General features: G+C 37.0%; 1 protein-coding gene across 9 annotated transcripts in view; it reads left to right on the top strand.

Annotated features, from left to right (window-relative positions):
• The window catches only part of THSD7A (thrombospondin type 1 domain containing 7A), a 287,973-nt gene that overhangs the window by 169,648 nt on the left and 94,180 nt on the right, over positions 1-24,145 (top strand). For 8 of the 9 annotated variants that reach the window (XR_003534452.1, XR_003534455.1, XR_003534448.1 and 5 more), the window contains 5 exons: positions 10,407-10,655; positions 12,214-12,395; positions 14,175-14,243; positions 18,039-18,194; positions 20,409-20,612. Coding sequence is in view for 1 of the 9 variants with exons in the window: in XM_027684634.1 (XP_027540435.1) it covers positions 10,407-10,655; positions 12,214-12,395; positions 14,175-14,243; positions 18,039-18,194; positions 20,409-20,612 (860 nt within the window). In the remaining 8 variants the exon portion in view is untranslated. The remainder of the gene's footprint in view (positions 1-10,406; positions 10,656-12,213; positions 12,396-14,174; positions 14,244-18,038; positions 18,195-20,408; positions 20,613-24,145) is intronic. The other variant, XR_003534454.1, reaches the window with a different exon arrangement.

The raw sequence follows: 24,145 nt of genomic DNA, 5'->3' as shown, positions 1-24,145 counted from the left end.
TAAGGCAAACTTTTGATATTCTCTCTACTGGAAAAAGTAAAATATGCTTGTATTCAAATCCTGCTTTAATTTCTTTTTTTTTCTAAGAATTGTTTGGGAGTTGGGCCAATATTCATTTATGCCTGTAGGTTGTCTTGCAAGGACTCTGTCCAGCTTAGTGGTTTGTTTTAGTGGGATTTACAATTGCCATTATTTTCAATCATAAATTTACTTTCTGATTCTTTTCCAAAATCTTCCACTAGCTTTAGTTTGCCCTTCAGTCAGAAATGGCAGCCTTAACAAACCTCTTTCTGTGTATTTGTGTTTCTGTGTGTAATTTTAATTTTCAAGTGCTAAACTACCATGTAGGTTTGGTGTTCTATAAGTAATTTGTTACAGTTTTGAATCTTTCTGCAGACAAGTTTGTTTGGTCAAATGGGCTTGTATGTCAATAGTTTTCGTCTTGTGGCTGGTGGGAAAGATTGAAGACCATTTTGCTAATGGTATTCAGTGATGTAATGTCTCATGAGATCAAAAAGAATTCAAGAGAGACTCTCATCATTCCTTATGAAGCAGATGGTAGTAGGAGATGCCTGATGGTGTGCAGGATATTCAAGGCTAGGAAATGGTTAAATTATTATGCTCTGAGGGAGCACACTCATGCCTTTTTTCTTTTTTTTTACCTGCCTAATAACCTTTACTCTTCTTTCACAGTACTTAAATGAAGCCACGCAAATACCTGGTAAAGAATTTAGGATTTTCTTAAGTACGTCGACTGTGCTTTGATCTGAAACTTTCAGAATCAGCTCCCTTTTTCTGCTGAAATGCTGAACTGCCTTGTATGGTACTCAGTATGAGTTTCTTTCAGGCAGTTACATAGTTTTTGTTTATGTCTTCTTCAATCTCCTAAAGTTTGTAATTCATTCATTCAATCTTGTGGATTGAATAGTAATTGGATTATGCTGTTGGGGTTTTGCTTTGGAGAATACAAGCGTAACTTTTATTTTTTGCTGGAAATGGAGTAGCCTTCTTCAAAAATAAAAATAAAGTTTCTTCTCAAAATGTACTGGGTTGAACCCCCCCAGCAGACAGAACAGGTTCTGACTCCACAGCCCTTCCTGGTCATGAAGGGCATGTTGTATCTAGTCACTGTGATACTATTTAGTATGAGAGGGTCAAAGGGAGGAAGAATGCCATTTTTTCCTAGGTTTTGTGTGTGGTGTCTGACAATATAGATGTCTGTTGAGTGTCTCTGAAAAATGTCGGCTGCACTGAGCTCTCTGATGTGGACGTGTCTGCTTTCTCCACTAGGGCTGAGGGTAGGTCAGTCATGCCAGGACTGGAGCAGCCTAGGCAGACCTGTAGGCGCACCTACAAAGATGTTTAGAGCCACAGGACCCATGAGCCTGTGGACATAATCCACTACCCCATGAAATAGTGATCCAGGATCGAAAGATCACAGTTTTCAATTTAAAAAATTGAAAAATTTCACTTCAGTCCTTTTCAGTCGAGTCCTAACCCATGGTTTTGTTTCTTGTGAATACCTAAAGTTTATGTTGGCATCAGTCTCCTGAACTGTAGCCATGTTATTCATTTCAGAACAATGGAAATCTCTGTGTGTAATCAAATGGAAAATCAGCTAGAGAAAAAGTAAATATATCAGAATTCCAGGAGAATGCATATAGTGAAAGTAAGGAATAATAGCTGTGAAAATTTCATTAATGAAAATCAAAGCTGAATATGGATAACAGGAAAACCAAAGCTGAATGCTGATAACAGTGAAGGAATAGAGGCAAAATAATGCAGACAAAAGTTATCAAAGAGACTATTTGGCTTCCATTAACCTTGTCTATTGGGCTCCATTACTTTACAATATAGTCAAAACTAGTAAATAGCAGTTTTTGTTAAATATCAGGACTTAGGTGAATTAATTGAATTTATTGTAAAGGACATAATCTTCATTGTTCAATTTTAGGTTTAAATTGCAAAGCTCGCATTGATGCTCTATTACATTAGAACATGAGGAGCAGCTGGACAGGGAAAGGCACAAAGTCGATCTTCAAAATGGTGTCTCCAACAGAGACAGTCGAAGAAAGAGGTTATAAGCTCAAAAATGCCACAGAGAAAGTGAGTATAGTTATGCAAGGCCTGAAGCCAGAAAATGAAATTAACTGAGCAGTTTTAAAGCAAAAATAGCTATCTACAGTTGTTGGTGAGTAAAAGAGGTGTATAATGTGTTGTTTCTAAGATGATGTAGGTACCAAAATGTTATTAGGTTCAGAAAGCATTTATAATAATTCATGGAGGAGAACTCTATAAAGGGCAGTGCAAAGATTCAGCTTCTCTTCAAAAAGTCTGTAAACTGTAGTTTGCTGGAAAACCAGAGAGTATCTTGGGAGAGTGTGATCAAATACTTGTTGTCTTTACAATTTGCCCTCATCTGTTGCTGCCAAGACAGGTTTCAAACTGCCTGGATTATTAGTTAGAACCCCTCAGCCATTCTGATGCTGCTGTTCATCTCTTCTCATTAACTCTTTTTTGTAGTTATGAGTCCAGTATGATACGGAGGAAATACCAGCAAAAGTAGAAAATCTCTTAGTTGTACAAGTTATGTATGGAGTATGCTCATGAAGTAAAGAGTCCTACTGCCTAGTTTAAAACCTATTTATTTTTTCTATTAATCCTGCATAAATTTAGAGATCAGTCCTACCCTCAAGCATTACCATGCATTTGGCTTTATGCATGCAGTATGCACAGCTTTATCTATTGCAAAAGATTAAAAGAAAAAAACTTTTTTTTCCTAGTTGAATTTGCAGGGGAAGAAATTCCAGTGGTTTCTTCTATGACTTTTCTCATAACTTAAAAGACAAATTTTGAAACTGAGATTATAGATGCTCATACAGGCATGTAAAATCAAGTTTTCCTGATTTTTAAGAACTGTGAAAGTGTTTTTCACTCTAATAGAAATTTAGGATACCTCAGAAAGAATTTTTTTATCTCTCGACTAATCTAATTTTATCACACCTTTTAAAGCTTATCTTTGATTGAAGAGAGTGCTTTCAATTGCACAACTTGCTCATTTGTACACACGTACTATGGTCTAATTTGTTCTGGGTTTATGCCTCAACCTTTGTTCTCCATGTGTCTATAGCCTTAATTATCCCATAAATTACTTTGAAGTCTCCAGGTGTAACCTTCCTATCTAAAGTGATATTTAGTTTTTATTTATTGCTGTAGGAGCAAAAATGAGGCTACAGAACGTGAGTAGACACAAATTGCTGACCGCATATCTCCAAAAGAGGCTGAGCAGCAATTATGTTCTGTATCTTGTCCTTCGAACCAGAACTGCCTTTTTCTATAGTTTTCTTAATCTAATATCAGTCTTTGAGGTCAGAAACAGGCTTAATGTTGGCTTAATAGCACTAGGGATCATTCATTCCCTGTGATCTTTTGTTTTGTTTGGGATTGCTTTCTCTTTCCACTGCATGATTTAAGTGCTTATATACCTTAAGCTTCAGTTCCCCACTATATCTGACACTTAGGACACTGTCCTTTGAATGTATTCACTGGATTGAGAGCAAGTTCTTGCAGATTTTACATATTATCCCTATGCTGCTACTTCTTGTATCCAGTCTACTCTGTTGAGTTTTAACAGCATTTTAATGCAACTCATGTGATTTTATTTGAGCATTCCAAGCAATTATCTGGACAAAACTGTATGGGTTGATAGTGAGGACTTATTTGTGCTTCTTGAATGGTTAACTTTGCATATAATGTGTACTTAGATGTTACTGAACGTACCCAAGGCATGGAGATGTTTGATGCAGAGTGAGTTGGGTGATATCATGAAATGAATGTTAACTGTCTATTTTTATCTTCTGTTGTGTTACCTGCCCATTTGCCTTTTATCCTGTGAGAAGATTCCCCCAAATTAGGGTAACTAAATCAGAGGTGAAATCCATCAGAAAGTGCAGAGAGATTTACATGAAAGTAAGCTTTGTTTTCCATTATTTGTGAAGATCAAATCTGTAGCATTAGGCACCAAACCCAGAAGAAACTATTTTGTGTAAAAAAAAATTCCCAGGTTTTGATTAAGAACCATTCTATGCAATTTCTTTAATGAGACATTTAAAGGAAATGTGGCCAACCTTCTCAACTAATGTATTGCATATACTGAGCTTTTTAAATGGCACATGTATCTTTCAGAGTTAGCATTTTTATAGCATGCAGTATTAGAAACTTTAATTATGAATGTCTGTCTATATATAGTAATTTCCTCTGAAAGATATGATGAACATCTGTTTCTTCTGGTAAAACAAAGTTTGGAAATATTTTGAAAATATTTTAAAAGTGTCAGGTGTAAAAAATGTATGTTCAAAAAATTATAGGGGACTTTGGATCATCAAATTCATTCTCCCCAAATTTCTTGGGAAAGGGGTATATGTAGAGATGCAACATGAAATTAGATTAGTTCAGTTGCTGGTAATGGGTATACATGCACTTGGGACAGGGAAAGGAATTGTAATCTGCTCTGGAAGGTACTCTATTACCTTCAAAGGGAGTGAAGCACTTCTGTAATCATTTACTTAATTGGAGAATTTTAACTGGTCTTGTTTAGAGAGATTTGTGATACTGAGTTTAAATGTGATTCTTCCCTTCCTTACTTGATCTATACTGCAACACATCCTCTCCTACTGCCTGCAACATGAAGGAAAACTTCATAACAGCCATATGGAATTAGCTCTCACTGTTTCTCTAACTTGTTCAAAGAAAACCAAGTGTTAAAAGAATAAACAGCAGCTAATTGGCTTTTGCAACACTTCTTTTGCTAATTGTAACTGTCTCTGCCCTCTCACAAAATAATGTCAGCATGTATAACAGTAAAGAGGTTGTTTGCTCGTGACTTACAATATCAGTTACTTGGTATTTATGTAGTACTGCAAGTGGTGCATGATTTTAATAAGCAAGTAAGGAAATAAATGGAAACTCACTCTACCTCTTGTTTGTCTCCCTAATAATATTTATGTTCTGATTACAAGACTTAAGAACTTGTTTTATATTTATTTTAAATTGATTAATTTTATAAGTAATTATTTGAAATGAGGCATGCTTTAACTCTATGGCTCTACTTCTGTCAAGGATCATAAATATGCAATTGAGTTAGTAATTAACATGTCACAGTTCTGTTTGGGTCCTCTTCACGGCCACATATGGAAATAATTAGTAACAAAAAAGATAAAAGGACCATTCTAATTATATAAGCTGTAGCAACAAGAGCTTTTATTAAAACATAATATGAGCATGATGTCAAAGGTATGCAAATGCTGAATCTGTGCCACTGACCAAATAGCTCTTCATTTGAGTCCTGTGGAAGAATCTAGATCTAAATTTTTTGAAACATTTTGCATCATGATTGACAGAGGAACTTCAGCATCATAGCATTCAAGATTACAGGGTACTGAAAAGTGAGAAACTTCAGGAGGTCTTTTTGCATATATAGCAATTACAGTTTAAGGATCTGTGAAACTAAAATTTGCTGTTTAAAATTGTGGTAGTGCCTATATTGAATTCTTTGTGAATGATCTAGTAGCAGTTGGAATCTGAAAAGGGCATGCGACCTATGCAGCTTTCAGAAAGTTACTATATCCTTTAAAAAGCAATAAATACGATTAGTTTGCAGGGCTGGGCTTAATTTTCAAATGGAGATGATTGACAGCTTTCTGTTAAAATGTTTTTTTCAATTGTGGTTATGGGAAAACTTTTTTGTCAGTACACTGGCTCAGTTTTGTCAATTTTTTCCATTTACTTCAGAAAATCTGTTATAAAATTTCTTTTTGAATTCAACTAGCTCAGAATACATTTTAAAAAAATAATTGGTAAGTGTATTAGTTTTGAGCTTGATTGCAGCTCAAGGTCTCACTTCTCCTATGCATCACTCATCCTAAAAAATTCCTGTAGGACTTCAACCACCCTGATATTTGTTGGAGGGACAACATGGGCTGGCACACACAGTCCAGGAAGTTCCTACAGGTTATTGAAGATAACTTTTTGATGGAAGTAGTGGAGGAGCCAACAAGGAAAGGTGTGTTGCTGAACCTCATACTAACAAACCAGGAGGGACTGGTTGAAGTTGTAAAGATTGGGGGCAGCCTTGGCGAGGCTAGTGGAACTCAGGATCCTATGTGGGGGAAGCAAAACAGTAAGCAGGAGTAGTATCCTGAACTTCCAGAGAGCTAACTTTGGTCTCTTCAGGGATCTGCTTAGAGAAATCCCATAGGAAATGCTCTAGAAGAGAAGGGAGTCCAAGAGAGCTGGTCATTATTTATGCACCATTTCCTCCAAGCCCAAGACTAGTGTATCCCCATGATGAAGAAATCAGGCAAAGGAGACGTGGGTGCGCAGAGAGCTCCTAGTAAATATCAAATGCAAGAAAGAAATTCATGGGATGTGGAAAAAGGGACAGGCCACATGGGAGGACTATAGGAACATTGTCAGCGTATGTAGGGATATGGTGAGGAAGGCCAAGGCCCACATGGAATTGAATCTGGCAAAGGACATCAAGGGCAAGAAGGGCTTCTACAAATATGTCAGCTGCAAAAGGAAAAATAGGGGAAACGTGAGGCTGCTGCTGAATTAGATGGGTGTCCTAGTAACGGAAGACACAGAGAAGGCAGAATTACTGAATGGCTTCTTTGCCTCAGTCTTCACTGCTGAGGATGGCTCTCAGGAGTCCCAGACCTCAGAGGTAAGAGAAGAAGGCCAGACAAAGGAAGACTTCCTCCAGGTTGTAGAGGGTTGGGTTAGAGGTTGGCTAAACAGACTAAACACCCATAAATCTGTAGGCCCTGATGGGATGCACCCACATGTGCAGAGGGAGCTGGCATATGTTGTTGCTCTGTCACTCTCCATCATCTTTGAAAAATCATGGAGAATGGGAGAGATGCCTAATAATTGGAGGAAGACCAATGTTTACTCCCATCTTCAAAAAGAGCAAGAAGGAGGACCCTCGAAACTACTGGCCAGTCAACCTCACCTCCATCCCTGGAAAGGTTGATGTAACAGGGCATTCTGGAGGTCATCAACAAGATGTAGAAGAAAAGAAGGTCATCAGGAGCAGTCAGCATGGGGGAATCATGCTTGACCAGTCTGATAGCCTTCTATGATGACATGGCAGGTTGGGTTGATGAAGGGAGAGCGGTGGATGTTGTCTATCTCAGATTCAGCAAGGCTTTTGACACTGTCTCCCATAACTTCCTCGTGGGTAAGCTCAGTAAATGTGGGTTAGATGAATGGTCAGTGAGGTGCATCAAGAACTGGCTGAATGGCAGAGCTCAGAGGGCAGTGATCAGCAGAGTAGAATCCAGTTGGAGGTCTGTAGTTAGTGGTGTTCCCCAGGAATCAGTACTGGGTCCACTCGTATTCAATTTGTTTATCAACTACCTGGATGAAGAGATAGAATATACCCTCAGCAAGTTTGACGATATGAAACTGAGAGGAGTGGCTGATACACCTGAAGGCTGTGGGCAGAGATAAATGTAATGATGTTCAAGAAAGGCAAGTGCAGGCTACTGCACCTGGGGAGGAGTAACCCCAAGTACCAGTACAGGCTGGGGACTGACCTACTGGGGAGTATTTCTGCTGAGAAGGAACTGGGAGTATTGGTGGGTGACAGGTTGACTATGAGCCAGCAGTGTGCCCTTGCAGCCAGGAGGGCCAATAGTATCCTGGGATGCATTGGGAAGAGTGTTGCCAGGAGGCTGAGAGAGATGATCCTCCCCGTCTACTCGGCCCTAGTGAGGCCACATCTGGAATACTGTGCCCAGATCTGGGCTCCTCAAGGCAAGAAAGGCAAGGAGCTGCTGGAGACAGTGCAGCAGAGGGCCACAAAGATGATTAGGGGACTGGAGCATCTCTATTATGAAGAGAGACTGCAGGAGCTGGGCCTGTTTAGTCTGGAGAAGAGAAGACTGAGAAGGGATCTCATTAATGTGTATAAATACCTCAAAGGCAGGTGTGAAGAGGATGGTGCGAGACTCTTTTCAGTGGTGCCCAGAGACAGGATGAGAGCAATGGCAATAAACTAAAATACAAGAAGTTTCACCTCAACATGAGGAAGAGCTTCTTTATGTTGAGGATGGCAGAGCACTGGAACAGGCTTCCCAGGGAGGTAACGGAGTCTCCCTTTCTGGAGACATTCAAAACCTGGATACGTTTTGTGTACCACCTATATATGTTACCTGTGACCCTGTCTTGGCAGGGGGATTGGGCTGGATGATTTTCAGAGGTTCCTTCTAACACTAACAATTCTGTTATTCTGTGATTTTGTGAATTTGAACCCTTTATGTTGTGGTAGAGGCTTCCTTCTTCCAGAGAAGAAAACAGTCTCTGCAGGAAGATGTGTAGGAATTACAGCCAGTCACAGCCAGGGACATCTTTAGTGTTGGTGAAAGTCAGGGAATACACCCAAGTTGAAGGTAACTTCAGTGAAGAAAGAGTATCTATCTATCTATCTATCTATCTATCTATCTATCTATTTATCTATCTATCTATCTATCTATCTGTCACCCTTTCTCATGTAACACTTCTCCCAAATACGTGTTGAAGCACACACAAATGAAGCACATGGACTCTTACACATCATGAGTTGATCTCTTCCTTTCTCACCAAAGCTACTTTGTAGTAGCAATTTTGTGCCTGTAACTGTCTATAATTAAACTCAGCCCCAGTTACAGTGCAAGCGAAGAGGTTGGTTTTGTCTGCTCTCAAAGGTGTCACATTGGATAGGAACTTGGAAGGTGAGGATATTTCATCTGTTCTACAGGAGAATTTGCAAATACTGCCCATCATAGAAACCATAAGGAATTTATCTTTTCTCTGGTCATTAAAATGTGTCTCTGTGGGATAAGTGAATCTACATGTTTTGTCAAAGGTACAGAAACTGATATATTGATTTTGACAGTACTTCAGTACTGTACCAGATGGGGCTATATGTAGGTGAAAAATTCCACTATTAAAGAACAATTTTCTAAAAATCTTTCAGTGTATTCACCCCAAACAAGATATAGTTTCTGTCCTTAAGCAGAACAAATGTTGACTATCATGTGTTAGGATTCCCCTCACCCCTGAATCCATATGTAGACCAACAGCCCACAAATTCATCGACCTCCTTTTGAACATGCTGGCATTGTCTGTCTCCACAACCAGGATCTTCTATTTGCAAGCTGTAGAATTGCTCTGCCACTTTTGCATGAATATGCTTTCATTTATTGTGGTTTTAAATCTCCTATTAGTCTCAAGTATCCCTAGTTCTACTATTACAAAACTTTGTAAATAGCGGTTCAAAACTATGTTGGATATATGGGTAGGGCAAAATTTTGTATAGCAACAAAATAGTAAATATTCATTATTCTGTATTGTTTTGTATTCTTTTAAAAAGAAAAAATGAGCCTTCATTTTATTGTTTATAGGACTGGTACTGAACAGAGCATTTCATTGTGCCATCTGCAGTGCCAGTAAATCCTCTTCCTGCCTGTGTAAGTGCTTCAGAAGCCAAATTTTTATTCCAAAACAGATATGATAAAAAAAAAATTTAAAAATATTTATGTTGTAATTATAATTAAGGAGATAAAGTTATGTTCACTTTAACTGTAGTTTAGCTTCTCTATTTCTCATTTTTCTTTTGTTAATCAAGCTTCTAAGTAGAAATGTTAGTTTCTACTTAGAACGTAACATTTGAAATGCAGAGGGATTTAGAGGGAAAAAAATCTTGCTGACAACCCATGTAATATGTGAATGAAGCAATCAAATGGAGAACAGAAATTAAATGATGGCCTTCATAAGAAATAGGAAATTAAGGCTATGTGTTCACTGCATCAGGGAAGACTCCACTTTAAGGTAGAGATCATTCCCTATTTAGTTCATGAGACATCACTGTGGCAATATACCAGCTGTTAGCAAAGTAAATGATTAGTGACCAAGCACTCAACATATTTGCCGTTGTGTTTTTTAACAAATTGTAATCTGGAAATTAAAAGAAGGTGGCACTGAGCACTTTGTTCTCTTCAAAAACATCTTTAGTCATCTCTGTTATTGATCCTCCCTTACTTTATGTTTCAACAAAAAAATTGAGTATACCTAAAAATAAAAGATATGCAATGAAAAATTCATTTTTTCCCTGTATTGTACTTCTATACATCTATGAAGATTTGTATTTTAATTTTGATCACAGATAGGGCAGTATTTTGATCACAGATATGGCAATACTGGTAATTTTTAACTGTAGTAAATCTAATGTACGTGGTTTGAGTCACTTTAACCAAAAGCCTTTTTGCCTGACTTTTTGGGCTCAATGGACATCACTTTTCCTTAGGAGTTCATGACTGTCTGTGGATGTGTGTGCTGAAAATTGTAATGCTCTCTTATTACAGCTTCTGCAAACAGGACAAGCTGCCCATTACGTTTCAGTCCTGTGTGATCACGAAGGAGTGCCAGGTGTCAGAGTGGTCAGAATGGACCCCCTGCTCCAAAACCTGCTTTGACATGACAACCCCTAAAGGGAATCGTACAAGATCACGGACCATTAAACAGCTCCCTGTTGGCAGTGAAAGTGAATGCCCACAATTAGAAGAAGCAGAGCAGTGTATTTCCCAAGGAGATGGCGTAGCACCGTGCATTACGTAAGCTGGTTCATTTCGGTTCTCCCTATATTAAAATGAACAGTTTCAATTAAGTGTACAAGGCTGGTGATGGAGTAGCAACCAAACCATTATTAAAGAAATAAGAGCTATGACTTTACTTTTTTTTTCATCGTTTGTGTATTCAGTGTTCTTGAAAGCCCCGAAGCCTGCAAATTGCCCCTATTGTAGTGTAATCAGTTCCTCCTCTAAATACGAACTATAACAAGTACATTTTTTCATTTGTTTCAGTATTTAAAAGACAATATTTGTGCATATGCAGGCTCAGACAAGATGAAAATAAGTTAATTTTACTGATTTGTCAGTGATATTTTCCCTATATAACATTTCTAGCAGAATCATTGTTTTCTGAAATCCTTATCTGTTTGGAGACAAAATGTTGAACACAGAAAAGAGGTGATAGACATCTGGTTAGCAAACAGACTATTTTAGTGAGACTTGTATTCAGCACAAGAAAGGCATTACTGAGCCCCAAATGGAAAATGTGAGAGGATAACAATGGCAGTAAATGAAGTTTAGGAGAAATGACAGCAAGCACTTTACGATTTAAGAGATTGCTGTAATCCTTATCAACTAATCAAGATTGATATTTAAGTCCTAACTGTGCTTTTTCTTTATCAAATTGAGAAGAGGGTCTGAAGAAATGTCATTTGATGTTAAGCATCTTTGACTGTGGTATATATTTTTCATTTAAGTGTCGAAATGTCATCTTTCTCTATCTTCAGCTACATTAGGAAACACTTTGTGATTTAGCCTTAAAGTACTTGTTGGGTAGAAAATTCTGTGGCATTTCTTGTGGTTCATAATCCCTGTTGGGATTTTAACTATGAGTCAAAGATCTTCTTTCCTGTGCATTCACTGATTAGAAAGCTCACAGCTTCTCACCATTCATCAGTACCCAGCAGGGATGCTTCAGTACCGCAGAATGATCTTTCTCTTAACTGTGAAAAAGGAACTTACTGAAAGGTTTTTCTGTAGTAATAATAAAAAAAAATACCATTATACTTTCACCTTGATATCTGAGAGAAACTGTCATGTCTCCTATCAAATATTAACAATGGGCTTTTGGGTTATTTTGGGAAGTTGAGTTGTTGTGGGGTTTTTCCCTCCTTTTCTGGCTCTTACATTTCTCAGCATTCGCATTTCTTTGATATTTTGGCTTTCACTTATATAAATTTTCTAGCTCTAAAAAAATGCTGAGAGTCACAATCTTGAAAGTGAACTTATCTGAACATGGACTATATGTCTCTATATCAAGTTTTTCTTCCCTCAAATAAAACATTTATATGTGTGATATGTTTCAGGAATTGAACAGAAAAGATATTCCCCAAGAGTAATAATTTAAAAAATGAAATAATAGGAAAAATGTTCCAACCATATAAAATATGAGAGTTAATGCACTTCTGTGTGCAAGAAATTGTGGTGCTCTGGCCTTTTAGGAAATTAATAAAGCTACTAAGGTGTTTCAGCTTGTGTAAATGAATGCTGTGTAAAATGACTTCATGATTTCAAGAGACCCAATTAACCAAATTTGATACAGGTATGGTTGGCGGACCACAGAGTGGACGGAATGCCGTGTCGATCCTCTCCTTAGCCAACAGGACAAGAGGCGAGGAAATCAGACGGCGCTGTGCGGAGGCGGCATTCAAACCAGAGAAATGTACTGTGTGCAAGCTAATGAAAATCTCCTCTCCTACCTAAATACCCTAAAGGATAAAGAAGGTAAATTTGATTCAATTGCATTTGAATTAGTGTGAAATCAGAGCATGTCAGCATTCCAGAGCTCCTTGACAGCCATCATCTTCTTCCATGAGTGCCTTCTTACTTTGTGGGTTACTGCTGTTTTTGAATTCAGATGAAAATGCTTAATTGATGTAGCAGAGATTTCATTCTCTGTGCTGCAAATTTAGGTTCCTAGCTACAAATTACTCTATCTTAATACCTACTGAAAACTACTGTCTTATGTAAAGGATGTCTCTCAATAAGAAAGAGCATGAGAAGGTGTGTCAGAAATCCTAGATTTGGTTCCTTTATCTGCTGTAAATTTCTTCTTGTGTAGGATTTCTTTTGAAATCCTTTTTCTGAAGGATTTCAGCTAGGTGATGAACTTGTACTCTTTCATGTGTGGATGGAATATGTCAATTCTTGCATGTAAGCTCAATATAGAAAAATGTAAAAATATGATTATATTTCATTCTCAAGAAATTGATTTTTTTTCTTCTTTTCTTGATTTGTCCAAGTTCTTATGTAACTTTCAGAACTTCAAGCCAATATAATTTCATCAGTTTATTTCCCTGACTGAAAGAGGAGATTATTCCTTGTCACTGTTACAGCTTGTACAGCTTCTTAAGAAAAAAGAGAATAGCTCAGGAGACAAAATGTTTAATTCCTCTGATAATATACATTCTTTAGAACAACACTTGATTAGTTTATGTTACATCTACTACTGCATGCTAATGCAGCACTGTAGATTTAGAAATCAGTGAATTAAGCTAAATGCATTTAGCTTTTTAATTGTTTTATCCTCTTCTGTACCTGTTTCATACAAACACACATTATTATTAATAAAACAATAAATAAATGCAGCCACATACTTCAGGAAAAGCAACATCATTGTACAAGTCCTTTGTAATACACCTTTTAGACCTGGGTTGACCAAACTGCAGGCTGGTGAGGTTTCTGCTGTGGTTTAAAGGTACTCTCAAACTTGCCGTGGAGGTAGAGTTTGTGGGGAATATTAATGCCAACAACCATTTCAGCATGATTGCTGGGATCAGTAGCAGTGAGCTACTGAGCATTATGAGCTCCCTAGGCCCTGCATCTGTGTTTATAAAAGAAGAAGTTTTCAAGCCTCTTCATTTAATGAAAATCAGCTTCTGCCCAAGGGCTTTTAGTAAATCGCCTCTGTGGAACAAAGTTTAGATGCCCCTGCAATAGTGTGAATGAGGAAAACCTCCCAGCTAAGGAGAAGTAACAATAAAACCAGTGGCAGCTTACTGTTCAGAATGATGATTAGGATTTTGGTAGGCTGTGAAGTCTTGCCGGCTTAGGCGAGTGTGAAATCTACCCTTATCAGACTGTGACAGGAATACGCAGAGCCCATCAGGAGGTAATCTCTGCAGGCCCTGGAAAGCTGATTAAAATGTAACTAGTCTTTGGATGCATAAACATGAGAACAGTTTTTCAAGAGCTGAGGGTGAAGTGGGTCTTAGTTTAAAAAGGAGCTCTGGGCTGTTTCCATATTAGGGGACAGATTTTCAGAAGAGCTGCTGCTTCACTCATCCTCCCTCCCTTTCCCCTCATAGAAACATACTCATAGAAAACTGAAAGTAATTTGAGGACGGAAAAAAGCCAGGTAACACACCCACCAGATTTAGCTGTGGGGAAACGCCTTCATTTCAGTGTAGTTTGCGGTTGCTTGTAGAGAATGCTGTCTGAGTAAGGCTGCTTTAAAGACCTCCATTCTCATATACTCATGGTGGCGTTTCCCTGTTATTTCAGAAAGTCAGTCACAGAGCAAGTCGAAGGCTAGTGCTGCACCTCTGCTATCAATCACTTTTGAAATAACAGGTAGGTAAATTAAGGCCTGTGACCTGGCCTTTTGATTAAAAGCATGCAAAGGAGGCAATGTCCCTTTTGGGAGACCTTGTTTGTTATATGTGTATAATTAACATGTTTATGGAGCTCTGGAATATTTAAATAGATTCATGCATTCTCAGGAAATTTCAGGTCAGTTTGAAAGTGATAGGCGCAAACCCAAACTAATGACGATGAGCCTGCTGGGATGCTGGGAGAGTTTCCTGCTCCACTCCTTTCGGTTCTGAACTCTGGGAATCGTTTTGCAGCTTTCATCATATCAGCTATTTCCAATCCCTTCTGTAGATTCAAAACACTGAGTTAGGGCTCCAGTAAGAATTTGAACTTTTAATACTTAGCTGAACCAGAATCCCTCATGGCATTCAGGTCAGAAAGAAGAAGAAGGAGTATTGTATGTAGTAATTAAGCAGGTGGCAATCAAGTTTCATGGAGGCCACTGTCATTCTGCCATTTACTTGACATTGACTTAAATAGTTTCATCTCTGTTCACCTTAACTGGTTTAGTCATGAAGTTTCTCTCACTGTAAGATGGGGTGGATTTTGTCATCGTTTTTGGAGTACCTTTAAAACTCTTGATGTAGAATAAGAACGGGAGGAAAGTTCCTTTATGGGCATAAATTTATTCTACATCTGCAAACACACAGTCATTGCCCTAATAAACACGGGAGAACTGCATACGTGCATGGAATGGTGCTGTTTCTTAGACCATCAGGTTCTGAATTATCTAATGAATTTTTATGATAGAATTCAACGTTACAGAAAATGAGAAGAACAGGAATTATTTAATTGTTGGCCAATTAATGTGTTTTGGGCTTGAGTTTTTCTTGGGTTTTTTGAGTGTGGAGAAATTTCCTATGAAACCAGCGTGACAAATGACCAGAAAGAGAAATATGAAGTTTTGTCTGCTTACACTGATGCAGTCACACACAAATACACTCTCTTTGCCAGCCTGATCATTACTGGGCACTAGTCTCTTGAGGGTTTCTAGAGAAGGATGGGGAGTTTGAGATCTTGATAAATGTAACAAATGCATAAGAACAGAACTGTTCTTTTTCTTTTCAGCCCTTTATAAAATGCAGTAATTCAAGGACATGTTTTACAAGGGTATAAAATATATTCAGCTAAAGTTTCCTAATATAGCAGATAATTTGAGGACAGGATAATTGAATCTTATTTTGGTTTTTAGGTCACTACTCTCAAACCTGAAATTTATTGAAAACTGAATTTAATTGTTTAGTTAGACAGAAGGAGAAAGAGAGATTATCAAAATGCATTCACTTTTCTCTCCATTCTTGGCCCAAAATTTGGTCAAATTTCACATAGATCTTGTAGTATTACACACAGTCTAATCAGCATTCAACATTACTTCCAAGTTCAAAAGAACAATCCTTATTGCTGCCACAAGAGAGTATGAAAGGACAGAGATAAGACATGGTTTTAAACTGTAAATTTCTGCATCCAGAATCATTGTCTCTCAGAGTGGCTTTGATAAACAGTAAGCATCAAATCTGAGCTCATTTATACTTTTTTCATACTGAAAGAAATCCATTTAAATTGATGGGAGCAAGATGGTCATAACATACCAAGGCAAGGCTGTTTTCTTATTTTACTGTCATCTTAAAGACAGAATTCTGAGTAATCCTGACTGAATGGATCCTTAATGCTCCATGATGAAAACAATTTTTTTAAATAACCTGAAAGATAGCTTATCTATCCTACTGTTGAATTCTTTTGTTTTAAAAGCAATATATCACAGATCTGTTAGCAGACATTTGTACATCACTTATGGCCTAAAAGCAACATTTAAAAAACATTTTGGCATATTTAGAGATTTATTGATACCTGTGATATGAAAAACCTGCTATTTAAAGCTTCCTAAGAAAAGATCTTTATTATTTTTCTAAGTAACGTCCCATGAACTAGTGTGATGGTAAGTTCTTTATCCAGATGCAGGCTGGAGATGAAGCAAGGCATTCCTCAGAATACTATCTCTGTTCCCTGAAGCAAGGCTGCGTCTCAGGGGTGTAATTGACCCTTAATTTCAATTGTCTCACTTGGGTAATTCCCTGATTAAATCAAGGTTAAAAAAGTACAGATAGGAATTACTTACTGGTTTTCTTTTTTTATTAGAAAATATTCAATACAAACTCAATTACAGGCAAATTATTTTTATTTATATCCATTTTCTATACAAAATATGCATGTTATGTTGATTGTCATGCATGTTAGGTGTGAATGTCAAACTTACTGTAAAATTCAATGCTCCGTCATAAAATTTAATTCCAACATAGCATTAGGCAAATGTTGGAATATTTGGTTTTGTATTATTTTGTGTTGAGAGACTGGTGAGCTGGAGGCAGTAAGGACTATGTGACATCTTCATACCTTCATTATGTGGAGCAACACAGTGTAAAACTGCGCCAAAGGAGGCAATGTGGGAAATCAGAATAGCGGGAGGATTTTTCATTCCGTTTTCCCCTTAAAAAAGTGAGAATTGAATGTTTTTTCTGTAACTGGAAAGATCACCTACTTAGAAAGTCTGAAGAGAAAGACACACACACACAATGTCTACAAGTAAGACCACACTTTAACAACTTGGTGCTTACTTTCACATTATATCAGTTGTTATTGATCTCATCTTTTGGAAGGGTATTTTGTCATATTGTGAACTTTTTTCATCAGAAAGCTCTTTCCGTCAAAAAAAATTATTTGTAGTGGTGGCAAAAAATTAATGAGGTAATCTTCCTGTGAAAAAAAGTGCTGAGAGAGTAGAATGAGAGTGTTTTAAGTTAGGGAATAGCGTGTTTTTTCAATCAACCAATGTGAATTAATGTGGCAGACTTCATTTTGCCTGCTAGCAGATATTCTCTGCTTAGTGTAATATTTTTTCAAGTCCTGAATTATGAAAGAGAATTAAAGTCTTGCTTGCAATAAAATGGTACATTTTTAGTTAGAGTTCTGCACCTTACTCTGGCATCTTTTAGAGTTGTCCTATTATTTGGATGACCTGGAAGTCAAAGATTAAAGTATGTAAGGAGGAGGGTGATTTTGGCCTGGCTTATTGATCCTTAAAGAGCAGAAGAATCTGCTTTCAGATGTGTCTTTATGGATTAATAATACTTTAATGAAAAAATAAATTATGCCGTTTTAATTATCTTGAATATATTGCTTATATATATTTATAATATATGCAAACCATATATATTGAAACAAAGCCTGTCTTGAACTAAAGCTGCTACTGCACAAATCTTGCTGCTGAGTGTGCATTTTATGGTCTTTAGAGTAAAAAAACCACAATTTTTTTGGTAATTTTAGCTTGTTTCAAATTATAGCTTAAAAATAATCTTTTAAATATTAATTAACCAGGCCTTTGAAGTTATAGTATCATATACTGTATATATACACAAGTGCAAAGGGATTTATACAGCTTTTTTTTCAGTTTCTTAAGAAAAGAAGTAGTAAGATACAGGACATCAATTAACACAGAGTGCACAGTGAACAATCATTATAGTAGCATAATTTATCCCTTAAATGAAAGGACTAGTCCAAGAGGGTGCTGCAATATCTACAATCTCCCTGACTCCACATAATCAGATTTGACTCTGTTTATGCAGAGAGTAAACTGACTTCTGTTTCATTTTTTCAAAGTGGGCATTTTCCCATCACTTCTTCAGTTTCAAATGATGAGATATCAGCCTTTCTGATTGAAGGATGGTTCTGTCCACGTAAAGCTGACATATGAGAAATGTTTTTACTTTGTTTTGACAGCTTCGAGGCCGGTGGACCGTAAACTGTGTACAGGACCTCTTCCCAGCACCTCCCAGCTGTGCCATATTCCCTGTCCTACAGAATGTGAGACCTCAGCATGGTCAGCCTGGGGACCATGCACCTATGAAAGCTGTGACGACCCTCAGGCCAAGAAGGGTATGTAAAAATTTAGCAGATCCTTTTAATGGTGATTAATATTCCTAAGTCACTAGGAATCTCTGGCTATGCAAGCACACTAAGTTTTGTACCAAGAAGTATATATTCAGTGCCTCTGAGTGTCAAAATAAGGTCATTGAATTAGGGCTATATTTAACATTACTGTTACACCGAAGCTGGCAAAAATGTAGCCTGTTTACTAAACTCTCAAGATCAGTTTGGGTTTTTACAGGGCGATTCCTGTTTCAAGCCTTTCTCTCAGATTGAAAGGGATATAGTTTGTCTGTGTTTTCAAATCACAATTCTGGCACTGTCTCGAAAAGAGGACAGAGGCAGCCTTTGAGTTATGTAGTGTCCAAGTGACTCAAAGATTTACAGTTCAGTAATAGCTTAAGGATTCACCATTAGACTGTAAAGCATGATCTGGCAAGGAAATGGGACCATTCATTGTTGGTTCATGACACTGTTTTACTGGTGACATATGTGCTGGTTTCAATTTCAGCATGTTTTACAGCTTATTCCCATGCAGAACAGATTGTAGTAACCTGCCATCAAAATAGGAAAGCAAGAGTACAGAGACAGGGACCTCATGTTAGAGGTCTGCGGGTTCCTGGCTGTAAATGAGAAAAACTGGCCTAGTCATTGCTGCAATGTGATTATCTGACAAAACTGGGAATACAGACTTGGTTCCTTGATTAAAAACAGCCGTAAGAAAGGGCAGCTACATATGTCCACTTGAAGCAGCAACTGTGATTAGTATGTTGGTTTAGTTTGGCTGTGTCTTTCTGGCATACTGCTAGCTACACTTCTGTGTGAGCAGCAATAATGCAAGTTTTGCAAAGCTGTTTTGCAGAACTCTGACCCAACCTTGATCAATTCAAGAAGGAAAAAGCAATTCAGTGTGTAAGCCTATTGGATTAAGTCTCCTCTGAGTATAGCTGTCAAGTAGTCTGTTTTTTCTGTTGCTGTTCCATCACTGAAAGATTTGCGACATTTTGGGGGGTAAAGTTTGGGTTTGTGAGACTGATTTGGACATCTGCCTAAAGGAAATATATTAGGATGTACATTATGCAAGCCTTTATTCCTGCACACATGAGCAGGGATCTTTTCTCAACTGCCAATGTTTTCCTTGTATCTGGAAATTCTTACATTTTATTTTATAATTGCATTGACAGTTCTTCTGAGAGAATGATGTAAAAGTTGTACAGACACTCCCACTTTTAGCAGCATGTCTTTCTACATATTTCCAGATCACTTGCCTCCTTTGTTGCTGTAGACATTGGAGTTCTTTATTTTTGAAATTATATCAGCCTTTTGTGTCAGACTTGCTAAACCATTTGCTCATAATTTGGCTGATCTCTTCAGTTTAGAAAAAAAACTTCACACAAACAACAATGGAAGATACATGGAAATGTATTTTTAAAGTAATTTATTATAATTAAATTAAGAGGCATGTCCTCAAACAAAGAATCAGTTCTTGTGTTTGACAACTCTCCTGTTTAGTTTGTGTTCTGATAGAAATGAGTTATATGTAGCATTTTATAAACAATATCTGTATAATACTAACCTGCCTGAATATTGATATTAAAAAAAGAGACTGTGAAAAGAAACAAACCATTGCCAAAGTTAAAAATATCCCAATCAGATAGAAACTACAGAAAGTTATTACATGAGAAACTATTTTTTGAATCCATTCAATTTGGTTAGGCTGTTCTGACTATGTGTAGTCTGGCTTTTTCAACATGCCATCCTGAAAGTGGGAGAGGGAGTTGCTCTTGGTCACTAACATTGACCTGGCAGATGACACACTGTATAAAGGCCCATCACTTTCTCCATCTCAAAATGAGCTTGGGTAGTCTTAAGGAAATTTGTAAATGCTTTCAAAGGAATATTGTGATGTTTATTACTGAAAATTTGTCCATAGGACTTCTTGTTTTTATTTCTATGCCTTTGTTTTTCTCATAATGTAGTCTTTTTATTCTTCTATTTTATTTTGGGGGAATTGGAGCAGGAATGTAGTGTTTATAAGCTGATTTCATTTGGTAATCCACCCCTATTGGAAGATACCTGAGAAGAAAACAAACAATATATTGGAGAAATGGCAGCCCAGCAATCTAGTCAAGATTTATTAGATGAGATGGATCTGTACAGATACATTAAAAATGCTTCCCTTTGCATTTTAGAATTGAATTGTTATTTTCATGAACTTTTCAGGCTTTAAACTAAGGAAACGTCGCATCACCAATGAGCCTACAGGAGGAACAGGAAACTGCCCTCACCTGCTAGAAGCCATCCCGTGTGAAGAGCCCTCATGCTATGACTGGAGAATCACAGGGCTGGAGGAATGCATTCCCGACAATGAAAAGCCATGTGGCCCTGGTACACAGGTTCCTGTTGTCGTCTGTGTCAACAGTGATGGTAAGATGCTTTTTCCTGCAGTCCACACCAACTAGAGTGAAGATGCTAATATGTAGTCCAAAAGGGTAGCAGTTTTTGTTCTCAGCTTTCTTGATCCTTGAAACCAAGAGGTCTAGAGTAGAGATAAATGTCCTTTAATATTGGTTAGGAAGGGTAAGACCTCTGGTTGCTCTAGGATCAAGCTCCTTCATCTACACGCTGTAGGTTTTCAAAGCTAAATGAAGAGACTTTGAGAAAATTAATAGAAAACAGCTATTGTTCATCAGTAGATCAAACTCATGCCTGCAGTGGCGTGACTGAATTCCCTGATGTAATCTCACTAACAAAGCTGATCCTCTCTGTCCAGACACAAATAAAGTGTGAGTAAAGTGAGATGCATTGCAGTAAGTATAGCTGGAAGAAAAATAATAATGTGTTTATTAAAAAGCATGGTTTGTTGTGTATTATAAAGTTGGGTTGACAGTCTGAGCTGTCTTGCTTCTACAAAAGGTCAAAAAATACCTCCATTATTCAATTATCTTCTGTGGGAGAAAAGAGATTTTGCATGACATAGTCATAAAAGCCAATTTTGAAAGCTGCTTACAGAATACTTTAATCTACAGAAGATTTATGAATTACTGTTGCAAGAATATTCCTTATTCATTAGTGATATTATAGTCTAGAGCAGCATATAAATTAAAATAATTTTACTGACTACAGTGTAGTATGGTAATAGGCTTCTAACTCCCTACAGAAGATTAAGTAAGAGGATACATCTGATGAGTGTTAACAGCTGCACAAAATATTTTGAAATTAAATTGATCAGAAGTAATAAGAACTGATTATAGAGATATTTAAATCTTGGGATTTCATGCTGAAGAATTTGGGTCATAATTGAGTTTTGGGGCTTAAATTGAAAAGCTTAGATTTAGAGTGTAAGCTTTATTTTTCTGCATACACCTAAGGGAACTGGTAACAATTTTTACAGCTCAGAAAGAGATTAGGCTAAAATTACAATACTGAATCTACTATATTTTTTGTCCTTATATCAAAAAATTTCCCTTTGCAGTGTAATAATTTCTTGGCAACAACACTGAAACTACTGACAGTCTTGTTTGTATATGTTTTTGGATGAAAAATGGCCTTTTCCTTATAAATGAAAATGTTTCCTAAATAACTGTGATTTTTAATAGCAAAAAAAAATTGATCTGTGAAAAAAAAGAAAGTGCTGGGGTTTTCTTTGTTTTGCTTTACTAGATATGATTAGTTTGGTTTACCTTTTTTTTTTTTGAGGAGGGGTATTTTCTCACATGTGTTACCTAATTGCTTACTAAATTCTAATATAACAATTTATATTGACTATAACTTATATTTGGAACATGCAATTGAGCCACTACACTTTGAGATATCTTTTAAGTATATGGCATTTTCTGTTGAAAACTCACAGGATTTGCTCTCTGTGCTGCATGGGCTTTGGTTTTGGCCAAATTTGACTTTGAAGACTCATGATTTTTTTTACTCACACTATTAATCTTTGTCTCTCTTTCTTTCTAAATTATATGGCATTATACATTGCCTATGTCAGCAGTCTTCCCCAGAAGAAGTCAAGCTTTGGCCATATGCTTGTCAGTGTTTAAAATTTAAAGAGTTGTGGGCATAGTTTCAAAGAAAGGAGAAAACAAATTGCAATTGTGACTTGTTTTGCAAAGGTCCAATCACCCACAAAGATATATGTTCAATATCTTTCGAAAGAGTGCAAAAGCAATGAAGAGTAATGTAGTGGATTGCCCCAGCTTTTCTTTGAATCCCTTCTCTTAGTAAACAATATTCTGTGTACTTCACCAGTAATACCAAGTATCTTTTGCTTAGGACTCTCCTGAGAAAGATTAGCATGATGCAGTAGAAGCAAACAAAGTGCAAAGTAAGGACCCACCAACCTCATCATTCTCTCCCTCCAAACTCTCTCTTCTCAAGCATCTCCTTACTTTGTCTCCCACAGCATCAACCCCCTAAAAAACCTGTAGGCAACTCTTAAATACTTCTCTAAATACCCACTGCCACCTCTACCCAGGTAGTTCCCATCTAGTACTTTGGCATCCTATCCCTGCAGTCAACAGAATAATCATGGTATCCTTCACCAAACACTTGTTGCAGGCGTCTAAATTCTGCTCTGCAAAATACAAGACAGCAACACTTTGCATTCAGGCAGGTTTTGCTTCAAGCCCTACATCTGCAGGGTAGTTTGCAGTAAAATAAAGTTTGGAGAATGCTACTCTTCCATTGTCTAAACATCATAGTTTAAATTACTCATCCCAAGAAATTTGTGATATTCAGTGTTCTTTGAGCATTTCTTGGAGAAGACTGCATTGACTGTCAGATAAAGACTGTACCTCAATTAACAAGATACATAATTTATATAATAATCATGTGTTGCTATAATTTTGATCTAAATATCTCACAGGGAATTTAGTTTTACATGTAAAAATGACTCTGAAGAGAAATAGCGTGGGGAAAGCATTAATTATTGCCTAAGTTTGCTATGTTGCTCAAACTGAACTAATCTTTGCTTAACAATATTCTCTTCAGTCTCTCAAGAGCTTTTTTATTATTATTATTATTAATGAGCCTATCTTAAAGTGCCTGGATAGGAAAGGTTGGATTGAAGGGACCTAAATGTATTAAAATTTTATTTTCCCCTTGGCTTCTGCTTTATAAAATGAAAAAGGCTGGTGGTATATATTTGAGAGTAAGCATTGTACTCTGAAGTACTGCTTTAACAACATAAACCCTACGCTGATTAGCATCTTCTCTTCCTGTGCACTGTTCCATCGTTCTGTATATTTGAAGCATAACCAGTTGGGATAACGTGTCTTGACCTGGATGTTTTACTTCACAATTAGAATCAAGCAACAGTGTTTGTGAGATTGTTTCATGTAATTGGAATGAGCTTCTCTCTTCAATTTGGTGTATAGATAAGAGTCATTACAGCCTTTGAGACAAAAGCAAACAATAGATTATCCTCCTGTCTCATTGCTGGAGGCCTGCGATTGTCATTTTCTTTCCACAGTGGATGGCAGTAATCAGAATTTTCATTCAGGCTGAAAAAAATATGACAGTCAGTACCCCAGGTTGTCATTGCACAGGCTATAATGAACTTTGATGTATTTTATTATATAAAAGGAACTTCAGTCTTTTACTGTGGAAAGAACCTCTGCAGAATAATTTTCCAGGAAATTTCATGAAAGAGCTCCTTTAGGTGAAAAGAACACCTTTCAGTTGTGGCAACTCCCAGACTGGACAGAAACTGATCAGAATTCCTCCATTGTATACATAATTTTAATAAGTAGAGATCTGTTGCTAGTGTTCCATTCTACAGATTAACTTTGAATAATGATAGAATGACTTTTAAAAAATAAATTGTTATCCATCTGTATTTATATGTGCAAGGCATACTTGCACACACACAGGTTATGTACATATTATCTATTATAAGTATTTTAATACAGTTCAGAAGAGTGTTTTTAGAACAGATGAATTTGCTCTGTTTCTCTATA

Source organism: Neopelma chrysocephalum, unplaced genomic scaffold (genome assembly GCF_003984885.1).
Source record: "Neopelma chrysocephalum unplaced genomic scaffold, ASM398488v2 Primary Assembly neopelma1_67, whole genome shotgun sequence".
Lineage (NCBI taxonomy): Eukaryota > Metazoa > Chordata > Aves > Passeriformes > Pipridae > Neopelma > Neopelma chrysocephalum.
Note: the sequence above shows the minus strand (reverse complement) of the source record. Positions and strands in the feature narration are given on the sequence as shown.